The sequence below is a fragment of the Columba livia genome, chromosome 1, assembly GCF_036013475.1.
Source record: "Columba livia isolate bColLiv1 breed racing homer chromosome 1, bColLiv1.pat.W.v2, whole genome shotgun sequence".
In the NCBI taxonomy this organism is placed as follows: Eukaryota; Metazoa; Chordata; class Aves; order Columbiformes; family Columbidae; genus Columba; species Columba livia.
In genome coordinates this window covers 57,985,688-58,002,607 of record NC_088602.1, presented here as the reverse complement: position 1 = coordinate 58,002,607, position 16,920 = coordinate 57,985,688, and the positions used below count along the sequence as shown (strand labels likewise).

The 16,920-nt window shown below is 36.8% G+C and overlaps 1 protein-coding gene across 6 annotated transcripts in view; it reads left to right on the top strand.

Moving 5' to 3' along the window:
- The window catches only part of NALCN (sodium leak channel, non-selective), a 238,908-nt gene that overhangs the window by 7,307 nt on the left and 214,681 nt on the right, over window positions 1-16,920 (top strand). For all 6 annotated transcript variants that reach the window (XM_065057850.1, XM_065057839.1, XM_065057844.1 and 3 more), the window contains exons 2-3: window positions 1,301-1,447; window positions 4,103-4,285. In XM_065057850.1, coding sequence (XP_064913922.1) covers window positions 1,340-1,447; window positions 4,103-4,285 — 291 coding nt within the window. In that variant the 5' untranslated portion in view covers window positions 1,301-1,339. The remainder of the gene's footprint in view (window positions 1-1,300; window positions 1,448-4,102; window positions 4,286-16,920) is intronic.

Below are 16,920 nucleotides of genomic sequence, written 5' to 3'. Positions count from 1 at the left end.
TTTTTAGTGACAGTTTGCCAGTTTCACTTCTACTAAGGTTGCTGTGACTGACTGTACAACACAAATAAAAATATCAGAAGTTTTGTCTTATTTTGCGCCCTTGTATAATTTCTGTTTATTTTTTTTTAAAAAAAGTTACTGTGTAATGTTTGCTTCTGCAGCTGGGAGCATCAGTCCAGTACCTCAAACCTATTGCTTTTGGTCTATACAGACTAATGGTTTAGACTTGGTTTTAAATATTAGGCAGGAGATAGGTGCATATAGGCAGGAAAACACAAGGCCATACTGATGACACTGTTGTCATGATCAAGAGTTTTAGTTTACTGACAGGTGCGAAAGAAGGTGTTGAAAAATCTTTGTGGAGGCTTGCAAGGAGCTTGGATATAGAGCATGGCATTTACGGAGTGACACCACAGGAGAAACCGCAGAAGCCCTCTTCTGAAAATGTATTGAGGGAATTAGAGACAGGAGCTGACCTTTTGAATCTGAAAGAGCGAAAATAGAGTAGGAGAAAGACTGTGGGGCACTTGGAAGAAGATTAATACTTTATGTTTGCCACGGTAGCTAAAAGAAGACAAGGATGTAGAGGTGCATAGGGTGTGGACGTGGAGCAGCGGCCTATGTGGTGAAGCGGCCAGTAGGGACCAAGCATATGGGTACTTCTGCAGTCCCAAGCCCACTGTTCTCCCAGCCCATCAAGACCTGTTTTCCCATGTGCCAGCACAAGCTGCAGAGACAGCCAGCTGTCTGGCTGTTGGATAGATAATTGCTAATATACATTTAAAAAAAATATATATATATTAGAAAAATACATGTTAATAGTGTATGGCAAAAAGGCTTTTCTGATTTCAGTAAAGAACATTAACATCTGTTGGCTGTTTAACATCGCCTGTTTGCCTTTGGCTTGCTGGGCTTTATCTCAGCCTAGTGTAATAAATGGAAATGTCACCATTAAATTAAGCGGCTCCAGGTCAAATCCATCCAATTATTACTCTGGGTTTAAGTTCACCGTGTTAGCATTCTTTTCACATTGGTACAAATTTTCCGCCAGTGTTGCTAAGTTTCTGGTAATTGTTTGCATTGCATACCTTTATGTAAACTTTTGTAAACTAACAAGAGTCATGTCAGTGATTTATATAGGGAAAGCTTTTTAATAAAATGAAGATCCCGTTAATCAGTAAGTACAAAAGCAGTTTGCATGAAAACAAAATGCTCTAGGTTATCTATAAAACTGTTCAAAATGCATTGTAAAATGGTTTTAGTGAATTAATGTCCTCTTTTTTTTTTTTTTCTTGCCAAGGAGGTTTCATGATTATAAATAACAAAAGTTAACTTCAGGATGCTAAAAAGGAAACAAAGTTCACGGGTGGAAGCCCAGCCAGTTACAGATTTCGGTCCCGATGAATCCTTGTCAGACAATGCGGATATTCTGTGGATTAACAAGCCAGTAGGTATCTCTTTCCATAGTTACTAATGTTAAGTTAATGTAACTTTGATTGTTGAAATATGACTTCTATAAGTGATTCTGAAATGGGTATTTGTCAGGAACAAATATTGAGCTACAGTTGCTAATGTACCAGTTCATTTTTTTTTGCAAGAAATCCAATCTAAATAAAAAGGTTTAGTTCGGTTGTTAGTGACTAATGGGGATGGTCAAGCAGTGTTTGGCAAACAGTTAATCTACTGATTGTTTTTTTTAAACAGCCATCCTTTCAATGTCTCTGGTTCCTAGCATGTTTACTGAAATTAGAAGTTGAGTTCATCAAATGAACTTTTGAAAACTATGTCAAAAGGAGCATTTCGTTGCTAAAGTGGTACCCAGCAGTTGGCACTTTCGACTTTTGAATCTCTTACATCACTTATTAATATGAACATGTATTTTGGCTGGTTATTTCAAAGTACAGCTCACATTTTTCTAGTAGCATTTAACATATAACCTGCCCTAAGCAACAGATAGATGTAAAAGTGTCTGGCAACTTGAAACTAGGGAAAACTTCTTTGCGAGTGGAGTTATTAATAGAATGAGCAGTATTAAGAAAATGCCTTTACCATGTAAATATGCTTATTATGACTCAGTTATTTATTCAGCACTCTGTGCATCCGGGATTCCTATATTTTGAATGATTCATACTTTTGCAGAGAAGGCATCTTCTCATTTCTCTTAAAGTAGTGCATGAATTTGTTCTTTGTAAAAGCAGAAAACGAATATTCTGAAATAATATACGTTGTTAGCATTACATTAATTTATAATGGAACTATCATCTCATTGCAGTATGGATGCTAGATGCCTTCAGCATTGCTGCTGTGTTTTAACACCAGAATCATGTACAAGGCAACACACATATATTAATTCATGCTAAATCACAGAATCACAGAATGTCAGGGATTGGAAGGGACCTCGAAAGATCATCTAGTCCAATCCCCCTGCCAGAGCAGGAACACCCAGATGAGGTTACACAGGAAGGCGTCCAGGCAAGTCTTGAATGTCTCCGGAGTAGGAGACTCCACAACCCCCCTGGGCAGCCTGTTCCAGTGCTCTGGCACCCTCACTGAGAAGAAGTTTCTTCTCAAATTTAAGTGGAACCTTTTGTGTTCCAGTTGGTACCCATTACCCCTTGTCCCATCATTGGTTGTCACCGAGAAGAGCCTGGCTCCATCCTCGTGACACTCACCCTTCATATATCTGTTAATCTTAAATAGTATGTTTGTATTAACTGCTGTAATAAGCTCAAAATGTCATTACAGAAATATATGCTGGGTAATTTACCTATGTTTCTCAGCACACAGTACACGGCTTTTTGATGGAATAATTTTTTCTTCTCATGCTGATGGACTAGTTGTATATTGCTTAGCATGCACCATATTAACATTTTACTGTGACAGACAACATTTTTTATATCAGCACCACTTTCACGTTATTTTTTTCAGTTGAAACAAGGTTCAAAACAAAGTGGGTATTAACAGGACATAAGAGATTGTTCATCAGGTACCTTCCACTTCCAAATTATTAATTTTGGCTCAGAGTATGCAGGTGATAGACCTATTCCATTCATGTCAAATATCTACACTTAGGTGAGCGTACAGTAAGTATTAATTAAATTAGATGAATGTTCTTAAATCTTCTTGATATTGAAAGGCCTGAGGTGCTGTAAATGAGTGTAGAATTTTGCCTCAGACGAAAAATTGCTATAAATACACTTCAGTGGTTTTTGTGTGGAAATATTTTTTCTTGCTGAAGTGTCGTTTTGTTGTTCTTGTTTTGACAGATATGACCTTACAAACTCTGATTCATTACACTTGTCTGGCTTCAAGATGTTTCACTGGTGGTTTGATTACAAGAAAAAAAAAATACAACCTTAAACCCTTGTATTGATACATTCTGCTTTTTTGTTAGATCTCCCATGGTGACTGGCACTGAATATCAGCATTATTAATAATGATTGTAGTGAGACTGAGACCTAAGTAGTCAGAGAAATGAACTGTTCTCTTATAGGAACAAAACTTGTTTGGAACAAAAATGAATCCTGATTTTAAGAAGTAGCTTTCTGTGACATGGTCTCTTTTGTATTTATTCTTTTCATAAATGGAGGGATGCTTTTAATCCCCATACCTCTCACTTGATTTTTGGAATGTAAAGTGATCTAAAAAGCAGTTCATCAAAATGTGGGACTAAAATTTTCCACAGGTATTTTCATTTAATATATTCACCCACTTTATAACATCAACTAACATAACGTATTGTCTGCACATGAATGTGACAAGTTGTCATTTGAAAAAAAACTGGATTACAAATGCTGCAAAGTAAAAATTATAGAATCTTAATTCTCAGTTTCCTGGCTCTTAATTCTTGGTTTCTGAATTATACAACCTCCCAAATGAACTAATAAAATAATACGTGTGTATATATAAACATATAAATAAGATAAAGCCAGGAGTGGTTATTTTTGGATGAAGACCTTTAACACCCGGATCATGATGTAAAAGAAAAACGCAAATATGTGTTTACAGAAAGTGCCAATACAAGTTATATAAGCTAAATATTTGAGCTTTTTTTTGAACATCAAAGCAATCTTGCGTTGATTGTGTTTGTTTTTTTTTCCAGTGGGTACATTCTTTACTACGAATCTGTGCCATCATCAGTGTTATTTCTGTTTGTATGAACACTCCAAAGACCTTCGAGCATTATCCTCCTCTCCAATATGTGACATTTGCTCTTGATACTCTGTTGATGTTTCTTTACACTGCAGAGATGATCGCAAAAATGCATATCCGTGGGATTGTTAAGGTAAGCATTTAAACAGTATTCTACATGTGCTTAAGAAAATGATCTGAATATATGCTGGTGACATTTGATCTTTGTTTTTTAACTTCTCATCTCTTTTTGCTATGGTTGTTTTTAACTGCAGGCAACACCATGGCATATAAACTGAAAAGACAGTTTGACAAAGATGCAGCTTTACTGAATATTTAATCCCCCCCAGAATATAATACCAACATCCATAGTAATGATTTCCTGCTAAGAAATAGATAATTTCATTCTATTAATATAAAGAATGAAAGGAAAAATAAGCTACATATGCATTAGCAAGAATATTTTGTGAATGTCTAGAGTTCCATATATGGACTTAGAACTTCCATTTTCATTTCAGAAGGCTGGATGTGTTGTTGTGTGATTACTTCATTTAAATAAGAACATATGTCTTACTGTGAGCTAAATGAGAAATTTATCTTCCTTTACTGAATTTTTTTCTTAGTATAATTCATGTTGGTAAATAAATACTTCCGTTATATGTTTACTGATGTTGCTGGACTAGTTTGTGTAAGTAGATATGGTATTGGAGAATGAAAAACTACAGTAATCATTATTTTGTAGCATTATTTTACTGACTGATTCCAGTCTTGCACAAAGATACAAATTCAGCTTACATATAGAAAATCCGTCCTCAGACCTTATTGACAATACAACTATGTCCCTGTTGTACAGAACAGATAATCAGTGTGTTCTCCTTCCCTTTTACTCCTGAAAGGTCTGGTGACACCAAAGACATCTGAGGTTGTACTTAGCTCTTTAGTTTGTTCTGAGTTTGCAGGTAGCATTTGTTGTTTGCTGCTAAACTAAGCTATTATGTCATCACACTTAATGAATATTAAAAGAATCATTAATATTCATATTTAGAAAGTTATTGAAATAAGATGATTTTGACAATCTTCATGTGTTGCATAAGGCCAAAGTCATCCCTTGTGAAGTGCTATTGCTGGCCACTACTTTTATTCAGAGATGTCCATTAAGCACATTTGAACAGTGTGGGAGTAACAAGTTACTATTACAACCAGTACAAACTTTGCAAATGAATGGACACATAGTTATTAATGTGGAGAGAGGGAGGGGTGGCCAAGAGTGTGCCTTTGTACAAAGCTTGATTTCTCAGCCTTTGTGTATGGAAATACCAACTTCACTCACAGTCGGTACCTAAGGGCTATGGATAATACTTTGCTGCATGTACTAAGTGTTTTTCACCACGCTGTTTATATTTGTGGGTTTGGGGATATAAACTGGACTAGACTAGAGTAGACTAGAGTAGGACTATTTCAGTTGAAAGGGATGTACATTGATCGTGTAGTCCAACTGCATGACCACTTCAGGGCTGACCGGAAGTTAAAGCATGTTGTTAAGGCCATTGTCCAAATGCCTTCTGAACACTGACAGTCTTGGGACATTGAGTGCCTCTCTAGCAACCTTGTTCCAGTGTCTGACCACCCTCTTGGTAGAGAAATGCTTCCTGATGTCCAGTTTAAGCTTCCCCTGGTGCAGCTTTGAACCATTCACTGGATACCTGGGAGCAGAGCTCAGCTCCTCACTTGCCATGTCCCCTCCTCAGGAAGCTGTAGAGAGCCATGAGGTTGCCCCTCAGCCTCTTCCTCTCCGAAACAGACAAACCAGAAGTCCTCAGCCTCTCCTCACAGGATGTCTTTATCTTTGATCATCATATCATGAACTTGTCTTTGAAACATGTCTGATGAGTCTGTCTACGCAGAACGAATTGTTGTCTGGAATTGGTTCCATTGCCTTAATTACACATGTATGGATGACAACACAGATTACTTCATTTGCACGCTGATATTTCACTCTTCATTTGTTAGATAAAACTACAGTCAAATAGATTAGACATAAGCGCTGTTACGCAAAGATAGATTATTTAAGTAGAAAATGACTGCATTTATTATTTTAACAACTGAGGATTTCTGTACAGCTTAATGTCTTGTAGCATTCATCAGTGAATACAGTTACACTGAAATGAAGTGCCTTCATTGGTGCTATTAATGGAGCCATAGAATAACTTAGATTGAAAGGGACCTCCAGCAGTCATCTAGTCTGACCTGCTGCCCAGAAGAGGTCGAATTAAGTGAAGTTGGCCATAGCTTGGGTTGTCCAGGTGAGTCTCAGACATCTCCAAGGATGAAGATTCCAGAAGCTCTCTGGACAGCCTGTTCCAGTGCTTGACAAACCTTGTGCAAAAAATTTTTTTCCTTATACTTAATCAGAATTTTCCACATTCCAGCTTGTGTCCCTTGCATCTTGTCTTACCACTGTGCACTTCCAAGAAGAGTTTGACTCCATCTCCTCTGGATCCTGTGGTTAAGTAGTTGTAGACAGCAACAAGGTCTCCCGTTTGTCTTCTCTGCTGAAGGCTGAACAGACTCTTGTCTCTCACCCTTTCCTCCTGCCTCATGTGCTCCAGCTCTCTGACCTTTTTGGTAACCCTCACTTCACTCTGGTTATGTCCATGTCCTTCTTGTACTGGGGAGCCCAGAATGTTACTGAGGTTTGTGGATGTGTTTTCCCAGTTGCTGAATAAAGGGGAAGGATGGCTTCACTGGACTTGGTGGCTACACACTATTCATGTGAATAAGAGAGAACTTTTGGAAAAGGAGATGGTTTTGTGTCATGGATAGCAGCTTTCATAAAACAATGTTAGAACTGGATTAGCCTTTTTTTCAGCTGTTAAAGCAGAGCATTTTGAATATGTTATCAAATTGTTTATTTGAATGCTAGTGAATGAATAATCCTCTTTCAATGAACTATTTTACTTACCCTATGGATTATTGATTCTAGGGAAAATATTGGTTAAATATGGTAACTCTGCCAAGAACATAGTGATCCATGGACTTCTGAAGACAGTGGCAATCAAAGTAAAATAAGACAGTGTTTATAAACCTATTAGCATTTATTAAATATGTTAGAATATGAAACATTTATATAAGGAAATTTGTTTGTGAACTGTAGTCCTAATTTAAGTGTATTCAAGACTTTTAGTGAACATAGGGTCACTGAATATATTGCCGTATGCTTCTACCGAACTTTACCATAAATCAGTATTTCTGTAAAGACCTTAGGAATTGAAATGCTAATAAACTTTGAACCATGATTAATGCAAAACTTTAGTCCAGAGAGAAATCTAATTTATGGAGAAGTTAGGCACCATCCACTTAAGTCCCAATTAATAACAATGAAAGTATAGCTGAGCTAAGAACATTTTGAAAATGTTAAGTCACGTCTAATTAGCACCTCCTGAGGACAAATGAGAAATTTACTTCCTTTGGTTCCCAGGGGTTTTTAGAAAAGGAAAGTAGTTTCTGAAAATCCTAGCTTTTTGTCTATAAAAAGTTTCCCTTTCCCCTGTTTAAACTAAATGACAAAATAAAATGATAAATCCATCCAAGTTTTCGTTACCCCAGAAGGAAAATTAAACTGAAATGTTGCTATGACATTGGGCCTTGTATTACTTGTGTTTTCATCTGAATAATTGTTGCCATACTAGTAAAATCTACTCAAATATTGGGCTGCCTATGCCTTGTGAGTGTTGGTTGTTGCTTATTCTGTTTTCAAAGACAATCAATACAGAGGACTCTTTGAATTACAAGGGCACTGCTCATATTGATATCCACCACCAAAAAAGAAAATAGACATTGACATGTGTTTAGGCAAGGAACACCAAATACAAATATTAAAAAACAAAACAGAAGTTGACACTATAGGATATACCTGTTACAAGTCCTGAGGCCCTTCTGTTTTCAAAACAGTATGCTGATATTTCTTATTATTGCTATCATACATTGTTTGCTTATAATAGGTGTTATGGTAGACTGACTCCTCTGAAAAAATTGAAATGGGTATAAATGTGCAGTCTAATGGATTATATTCAGTATATAGGCACTACCTGGGAAGAAAATACTGAAAGGCTTGTGATATGATAATCGTATTAGAGTTTTGGGTATTGCAGGCTATTGTTACTTGTCATGATTTTGAATTAATCCTAGTAATGTGTCTGTCTTTACCTTGAATCTCATCTCTGAAAAATTAAATACAGGCTATAATTTCTTACTTATTGAGGTCTTCTTAAATACCAAATTCTAGGACAAGTCTGCCTAATGTTGGCTGGCAACGTTATATAAAATGTATGTACAAACAGTAAGACAACTTGTAATAGTCTGTGAAGTTTTACATGAGATAGAGAATTAGACCAAGTCATTTTGTTTCTTACAACATATTTTTATGCTTGTGTTCTAAATTATGTTCTAAATTGAAGAATGATGGCCTGTGCTAGAGCTCACTGTGAAATGATAGAGTGTCTCAGGAAAATACTGTGTGTACACAGTATTAAATCTACTTCAAATAGATAAAAACAGTGAATATATAATATCACTGACTAGAGAATAATTTTCATGACTACTGCCTGGCTTCCATCTGAATAGTGTGATGGCAATAAAAGTTACATATTAATTACTTCATCAAGCAAATTGTTCAGGTAGTTATGAGAGAAACTGTCTTAGTATTTTGATTTATGTTTAACCTATTAGGTTTTTATGAGCAAATAATCTTAAAATTAATTCCAGTCATGAAAATATGCTCTAATAACTACAGCACTATTTTAGTAATATTTTAAGAAGTATTGCATCCCTAGATATACAAGTTTTCATAGTTATATATTTTTCTGCAACATTTCTATGTAGATCACACATTTGAATGATTTCAAAGCATTGCAGATTCTGTTCTGAGTAGCACATGAGTTAATGGATGATGTGACTTAGCCACATCAGTATTTTCATAGGACTAACTTATGAAGCATGTTTGCACATGTCTACTAAACTGTGTTGCAGGTACATATTAAAAATATGTAATACTTTAGAAATTAAAAATTCTGACCTTAAGAGTCATTGAAGAAAAGTGTTATTGATAAATACCACAGACTTTCTACACACTAAAAGTGCTGTGGAGTGTGTAAAATAAAAAAGGCCATTTTAATAAAATGGTGAATGAGGTTCTTTTAGGTTTGTCACCTACGTATTATTTCTTTGTCTCAGTCTCAGATGTAGAAACATTAAATATAAAGTGCAGCCCTACCTCAGGAGTGATTGAAGGTAAGAATAAAGACCAGGAGACTTCTTGACTTAGAGATGTTTGAACATCAAAATGTGGTATGTTTAGAAAGACTGTGTGTTGACACAGATTATACATGAGATTTAATGACATCAGAGTAGTGTGGATTTTACGAATAGGAATGTTTTAAATGAATGAAATAAAATTTGTAGCTTTAATTATTGTTGATAGTAGAGCACAAGCAATACCCATCACTGTCGTGGGACTGAAAGTCTCCCAGTCCTAATGTAATGTCCAATCTTATCATTAATTTAGTTCAGCGAAGAATTCAAGGGTGTTTCAAGAGATCACTTAATTTTATTTTTGATTCTCTCACATAAGATGGAAACACATTAACTTAGATCATCTTCACGGTGCAGTGTTTTCCCCAGCTGTACTTAGGTGTGTCTGCTCAGCAGGTAGAGGCTGAATCCTGTTGTCCTGAAACACAAAGCTCCCCTGGCCCCAGGGTGATTGAATAACACAAAGTAGCATCAGTGATTTGGCAGAAGTCAGGGATATCTTTGGTGTCAGTACAGTGAACAGTGATCGCTTGTTATTAAGTAGCCTCTCGCAGAATGCATTTACTTCTTTGGCAACCGCTTTTTTATGCTCTAAGTAGCATTTTGTTAGGTCAGAAATACTCTGTGTTACTTGATGGTTATTGGGAAACATAATACAGTGATGCCAGAATACCTGGAGTGTGCAGATTTGCAGACATAGGCAACGTCTGGGTAAAGGACTAACCTCTGCTTCATCGGGATCATAAAACTGGATCTCCTTAATTTAGCTGGAAATTATTTTTATTTTACTGCCTGCAGCTGGGGATTTATATTTGTATGAAGAATCTGAAAGTGTGCAACCATAATATACTTTGGTTTTGTGAGTGAAGTTGCAGCCTTCTAAGAAATTAATGTGGTTTTGGCCACCACAGTACCACACCATGTATCGACATATAAAACTTAATAAATATAGTGCCATCATAAAAGTTACTGAATTCAATTAGACATTGGTATTTTGTGATCTTTTCGGTTCAGAATTCCGCTTTCTTCAGTTGATCCTAGATTTGTTCGTATGAACGTAAATAGAGTTCAGTGGCTCTTTGGTTCTGCTTTCTTTCACGTCCGAGGCTCCTTGGTCAGAAGGAGCTCTTCTATAATCAGCTGCACCAAGGAAGTATTAAGTCTGTTCAAATGAAGGCAAATCAGTCTCCTTCACTCTGTCCTGAGTAAGATTTAAATTATTCTCCCAATTACAGGATGTTTATGTCTGCTGCATAGCGTACTGATTGATGGGCAGGTTTCTGAGAGTGCCATGAATTAACTAATGTTTTTGTCTGTCAAAATAGTTCAGGAGTCAACTCATAACTTCACTGACAAGACTCATATTGTCTCAGAATCAAAGCTCACGTTTACGTGCCCACGAATGGGTCACTTATGAACATGACTGTATGTGCTTGACGTCGGCCTGTTCATTGATTGAAAGAAGGTTTCCAAAATGATCTCCTCATTTAAAAAAAGGAGGTGGGGTGGCATTAGAGAAATGAAAGATAACTCTCAAGCCTAAAACAGATGTGGTATTCGATGAGCATCAGACTTGCAAAAGAAAGCAGGGAGCATAACCTGTGGTGGAAGGACTTCAGTGTGATGCAAAAATTACTTTATACTTTCTAATCAGATGTTTTCTGAAGGCCATCTCACATGGGTATGAGCAAGGTAAGGATATCTTGCTTTAAAAGTATCTTTATTAGAAGTTTTTATTTTCAGCCTTTGTATTAGGAGATGGAATAAGCACAAAGATAAATATTCCAGGTAAATTGCTTGTATTACACACAATTGCACTGAAGGCATTAAATAAAAAAATAACCAAAGAGGAAAATGTGCTCAAGTCCAAGAAACTTTCAGGAAACTCTGTCCATTATTAGAAAGAATTAATGTTCACTACAAAAAAACGGAACCAAGTAACAGCTGTCTCAGGTGAAAATTCAGCCTTTAGGGAATGAGTGATGAATGGATATTGTTTAACTTGATGGAAAATGGGAGGGTGTGTGAAATTGTCTTCATTATACCACATCGCCTTTGCAGCTTCTAATCACAGTCATGTTGATATTAGAACACATGCACTGAAATAATGTTGTGAAAAGGAGACATGGTTTATCCTGTTCATCTGTTAAAAGAACTCTCTTAAATAAAAATAACTCTCTTAAAAGAACTCTCTTAAATAAATGAGTTGTCTCTCCTGCCTGTTAAAAAGCCTAGTTGACACTTATTTTAGTATCATCATGCTGCAAATTAGAGATTTTTTATATAGCACAAGTAGTACACTGAATTTAATAGAAATATCTTTCTTTTCACTGTGCAGTTGTGACATATGTCAGCTAACAAAAGAGATTATAGAACGTCAGAAGTAACGGTCCTTGACATTTCCCCATTGTTAAATCAATTACATTCACAGCAAAACTTTTGTACTAAGTGAAGTAGTTGTGAGTGGATTTGTTAGATTTTATTTCAGGAACGCTGAGCACTATTCACCAACTTCAGCGCTCCTGCGAGGGGGTGAAGTGAATGGCAGCACCGTTTGTTTTCAGCACTCTTGCCGTGAGTTTGTGCAGGAACTGAAACAAAGATGGATATTCTACCAGTGCAGCTTATGTCTAGTACAAAAGGGCAGTTGAGGTAGTTAGCTGAAATTGGTGGCTTTCAGCATGTCAGGTGTTCCCAGGCAGCGTTACCTCTGTGCAGAGAGTGCATTTTCTGCATCATTTTTCTGATAGATGCTTTGGTTGCTGTAGTTGCTGTCTGTCTACTTGAGAGGAGATAAACCAGGAAGGAGCAGGTTGGATCCTTCCCTGAGCCATGTGGGCATAATTCTGCACATTCAGTTCTCTGCCAGTATAAGGAACTTTCCACCTGTAGTGCAGGCGATGTGAGGTACACACAGGCTTTTTATGCTGTAATGAAATATTCTAGTTGTAGTCATCTAAACTGGGATCCACAACTGTTTCCAGTGGTAGACGATGTTCATTTGCATATTCTGACAGTTTCTTGTCTCTGCTTGCATGAAGTAGAGTTTTGGGCTTAAAACAGAAACACTTAGTAGGATTCATCAGCGCTAATTTGAGGGTCTGTGATTGTCTGTAATTAGTTGTCTGTGTCTAAAGTAGGCTCTTCCAAAAGGTAATTTATCTGGCCTCTTTCTCTCCATTGACTACAAGGGAAGCTCAAAGTACCTCGGCTGGAAGGTGACCTCTCGCCTTGAGGTATCTCACAGTGAACGATTACTCTAACTCGTTACTTATAGATTTGTTGTCAATAGACAGTGGGCACTACAGAAACAACTGTATGCCAACTTCTTCTTTAGGGCTTATGGCATTAACTTATTTATGCTTACATTAGATTCTTCCATATTCATCCTAATTCTGAAGTTAAGGATTACAGAACTGTTGTTTACTGTACCTTATTGCAAGTATCTGTTTTGTCTTCTTTTCAATACTTCGAATACTAAGCATTCCACCTTCAGCTAAGAGGAATGGAGAAATTACAAAATTAGTTTAATCCTTCTGATAAATGCTGGAAATATTAATTGAATTGTGATGAAACACTGTCAGCTGGCTCACCAGCTTTTAGTAACTTTGTCAAGGGAGTTTCTGCTGCATGACAGGCTGAATACAGAAGATGAGAATTCTGAAATGACTCTGCTCTGTGACTTTAGATATGCTGTATACCGCCTGGCGTATGAATGAGTTAAGGATCAGGGAATTGTGTTGTTCTCAAAGGTCATGTAGTAAAACAGAATATGTGGCTTCTGTCATCCCGTGTCAGCGTTCTCTGATGTGCTCAGTGAAACTCAGTCTTGGGATGTGCACGTCACCAATAGGAGTGAGAACCTCAACATGGAGGGAAGGGTCATAACCAGCAGAATCAGTGGCAATGATAAGAAAATGCTGAGATGCTTTGTAATTATGTGGAGAGAAAAAGTAGAAAGAAAAAGCTATTCACCTGTGGAAGGAAAAAGCTCACAGAGCAAACATGAAAAGAGACCCAGTTGGCTTAAGATTTGAGTTTCATCTTTGACTCTGCTTCTTGAGATTGTAGGGTGTAAATTATTTGCCCTTATGACAAATTATTTCACAGATCTGTATTAAAAAAAATGGAATTCTGTACCATATATAATGCCATTGAAAACCTAGATGCGTAGTGCAGATCCTATGCTATTCTATATTGAGAAAATATATTGATATTTTATATACAAATATTTAAATAGAAAATGTATTTTTTCAAATTGTCTTAAAATGTAACTTAAAAAATACTGGACTATTTTGCTCTTGGCAGCTGTGATTGGTATTTTTAAATATGACTTCATAGCAAACAGTATTGATATCCATTATTTGAATAAGACGTTCAGTCTAGAGAAGTTGATTGTTCTGCCTCACCGTTTTGCTGTGTTTTTCTGTTGCTGTTTTGCTAAGCGCGTATGTCCATCTCAAGGACATCTGTTCCAGCCTACTGGGAACATGTTGTTAGTGAAACGCTCCTATGCTGTTTCCAGTCACAGGAAATTTAAAAAATTACAGCTGATTATCATGAGGAAAACAAAGACGAAGTTGCCTGCAGCATGCTGCTGGTTGGGTGTTGCTGCCTGTGGGCCAGGGAAGGTTAGAGACCGTGGCACTGGAATATACGCACCTGTTTCTATGGTTACTGGTGCCTGGTTTTGGTGGAGTGTTTATTATAGGAAAGTAATGACTCATATTACACAGTGGGGCTTTTTGCACCATTTTTACATTAGAGTATTAGAAAATCAAAGGCATGTAAATTACTTAGTGAACTCACATAGGCAGTATTTCTAAAATAAAAATGATAATTTTCCTGACCAGTCAATGGGTCATAGAAATTTTTAGTGAGAAGTTATATTTGAGCATGGATTGAAGTATGTGTCCATCTAACACTTGGTGACTTACCGTGGTGATCAGAATTTAACCTCAAAGTTGCTAAGAAAAAATGTAAAACATGCTGACTTTCATAATGTGTTTAGAAATTGTTCTTTCAATATACAATATATAGAGATGAATGAAAATTTACTTTTCAGTGATGTTAGTTTTTTTCCCTTTCTAATAGCACTTTCAGGGATTCCTGTTTTTCTTCATGAAAGCAGCTATTATTGAGGGATATGTTTGATCTGTCGCTCCATGTTGGGATAAATGGGATAGCAGTGAAATCAACATCTTGGATAACATGTTAGGTCTTCAAACAGGAAAAGAGGGAACTTCATCCCTGATCTACATTTCTATGTTGAAACTTGCATTTTCAGGCAAGTCTGCTATAGTTAAATGATGTCCTTTTATTTTATTTCATGCCCATGTTCTCTTCTTTCTGAATTTGAGAGAATAAAATCCCTGTGGAAGATAATAAGAACATTTCTGTGCAGCTGTATTTTCATTAAAATGATTAAATTTGTGTGGGATTTTTAAGGCAGTAAGCTGAATATAAAATTTAATTTCAGAGTATTGTGTTCTCTACCACTAATATAAATATTGCTTTCTTACAACTATACTAAGATTGTTGTTTCAATAAGCTTTGGTTGGTCTCTGTAGTGTAAAATAGATTCTCTGGCTTTTAATAATGCTAATTACCAAATAATAATAGCAATATTATTGCTAGAAGTGCCTCCTGCTTATCTTTTGCAACTTTCATCATGGGGGCTTTTTTCTGTTGAAGGAGAACAGTGAATGATGACCATAAATCTGAGTTTTGTCACATTAGATGACACTTGTTGCCTGTCAAATCTGTCTGTTCAATCTCCAGGCAATATTTGATGCTTCAGAGTGAAAACTTTTGCCGTGAAATATTTTGATCCAAATTCACCCATTGCATCCACCATAAATGTTGGAGCTGGGGGACAGCAGGATACTGCTGGCTGAAGCACAACAGTGTTTAACACACATTGCCTTCTCAAGGCTGCAGAGTACTTCCAAGCACAAACAGTTAGATGTCCATGCATGTGGAACCAGGTGCAGAACTGGAGTCTGCCCCAAGGAACTGGTATCTTGAGGAGATTGTCTTAAATGCACACAACCAGAGAAAAATCTGGGTTGGAGATGGTCTGGACCAACCTCGTACTCAAGTCAGGGCCTTAGTTTTGTTATCCAGGGTCCAGTCAAGCTGAGTCTTGAATATTTCCAGCAAGGGAGATGCTGGCACATCTCTGGGCAACATCTTCTAATGTTTGATTGTTCTCACAGTGAAGATTTTATTCCTGTGAACTTCCTGGCGTCAATGAGTGTTGTTCCAGGTGGGGGTATCCTATTAATTGTCTTCCTGATCAGCCATTTTTAGATTTGCTGAACATTTAAGACATCCAAAGGAGCCAAGCCCATGAGTAAGGCAACACTAATGGCACTGAATGCAGTTGGCTGAGCAGATGGAGAGGGAAATGAAATTCAGGCTTTCAGCGCAGTGACCCATACAATCTCTCCGAGGCGCAGGTTGGCACCCAACTGTAGCAGTAGGGTGGTGCATCAAGAAGGCAGCAATGTGATACATGGGTGAAACTCCTTTCCCCCTGCATGTTCTGTAGCCATAGCTACCATTGGGTACTGAAAGAAGCTATTAGCATCTGTCCTCTGTTGACTGTATGTGAAGACTGCGCCTGGCACCTCTGAGTAGTGGACAATCTGAATTACTTGCCACTCAGCTGAACTGAGATGCTCTGCAGTGATTTTGCGGATATGGGAGGTGTGTTGAGGCATTGTTTTCCATTCTTTCGTGGAATGGTTGTTCCTCTCAATGCTTTTTGTGTTTGAGGAAGAGAGTGCGGTGTCATGTTTTCATGTTTGTTTCTGTCTTGGTTTTGAATTTACTTTTGTTTAAAACACTTTTCTTTTGTTAACTCCTCCCAGTCCCTTTATCCCTCTTATTTTACAGCAGACACTGTTACAGGGTTTTTAATAAGTAAAATGGTCCTTGTTTGTCTGTTCTATTTGTCTTGATTCTTACTTCACAGCCAGGATTGTTTCTTCTGCTCATAACTTCTCTAAAACTGTTGCTGTTTGTTTGTGACATAAGTCACTGAGTTAAATGACAGGCGATTGTGTTTTTTTTCTTTTTGTTAGAAACAGCAAATGAGACAGTGAATACTACAGTTAATAACCTCACATGACAATAGAAAAAACCAAATACTAGATTTGGTGAAATTAATCACATAAAGTAACAAAAATCTAGTATGCCTTAAAAATATATGTGAGACTGTTCCTTAATGAATCAAATAGCCTTACATCTTCATTGGTAATTCCTAAAATTGCCTGAAAATCTCAACAAATTGACTTAGAAATATATAGTTTTTTTAATTATTGCAAATGATGAAGTAGTGGTTCTGTATTGATTATAGGTTTTCTTGTAATGATAGATATGAACTGTGTGTGTTCTGTGTGTATAATATGATATGGAATCACCTCTAATCCAAAGGACAAGCAAGAGCTGAGTTTCATTTTTTTCAGTTATAAA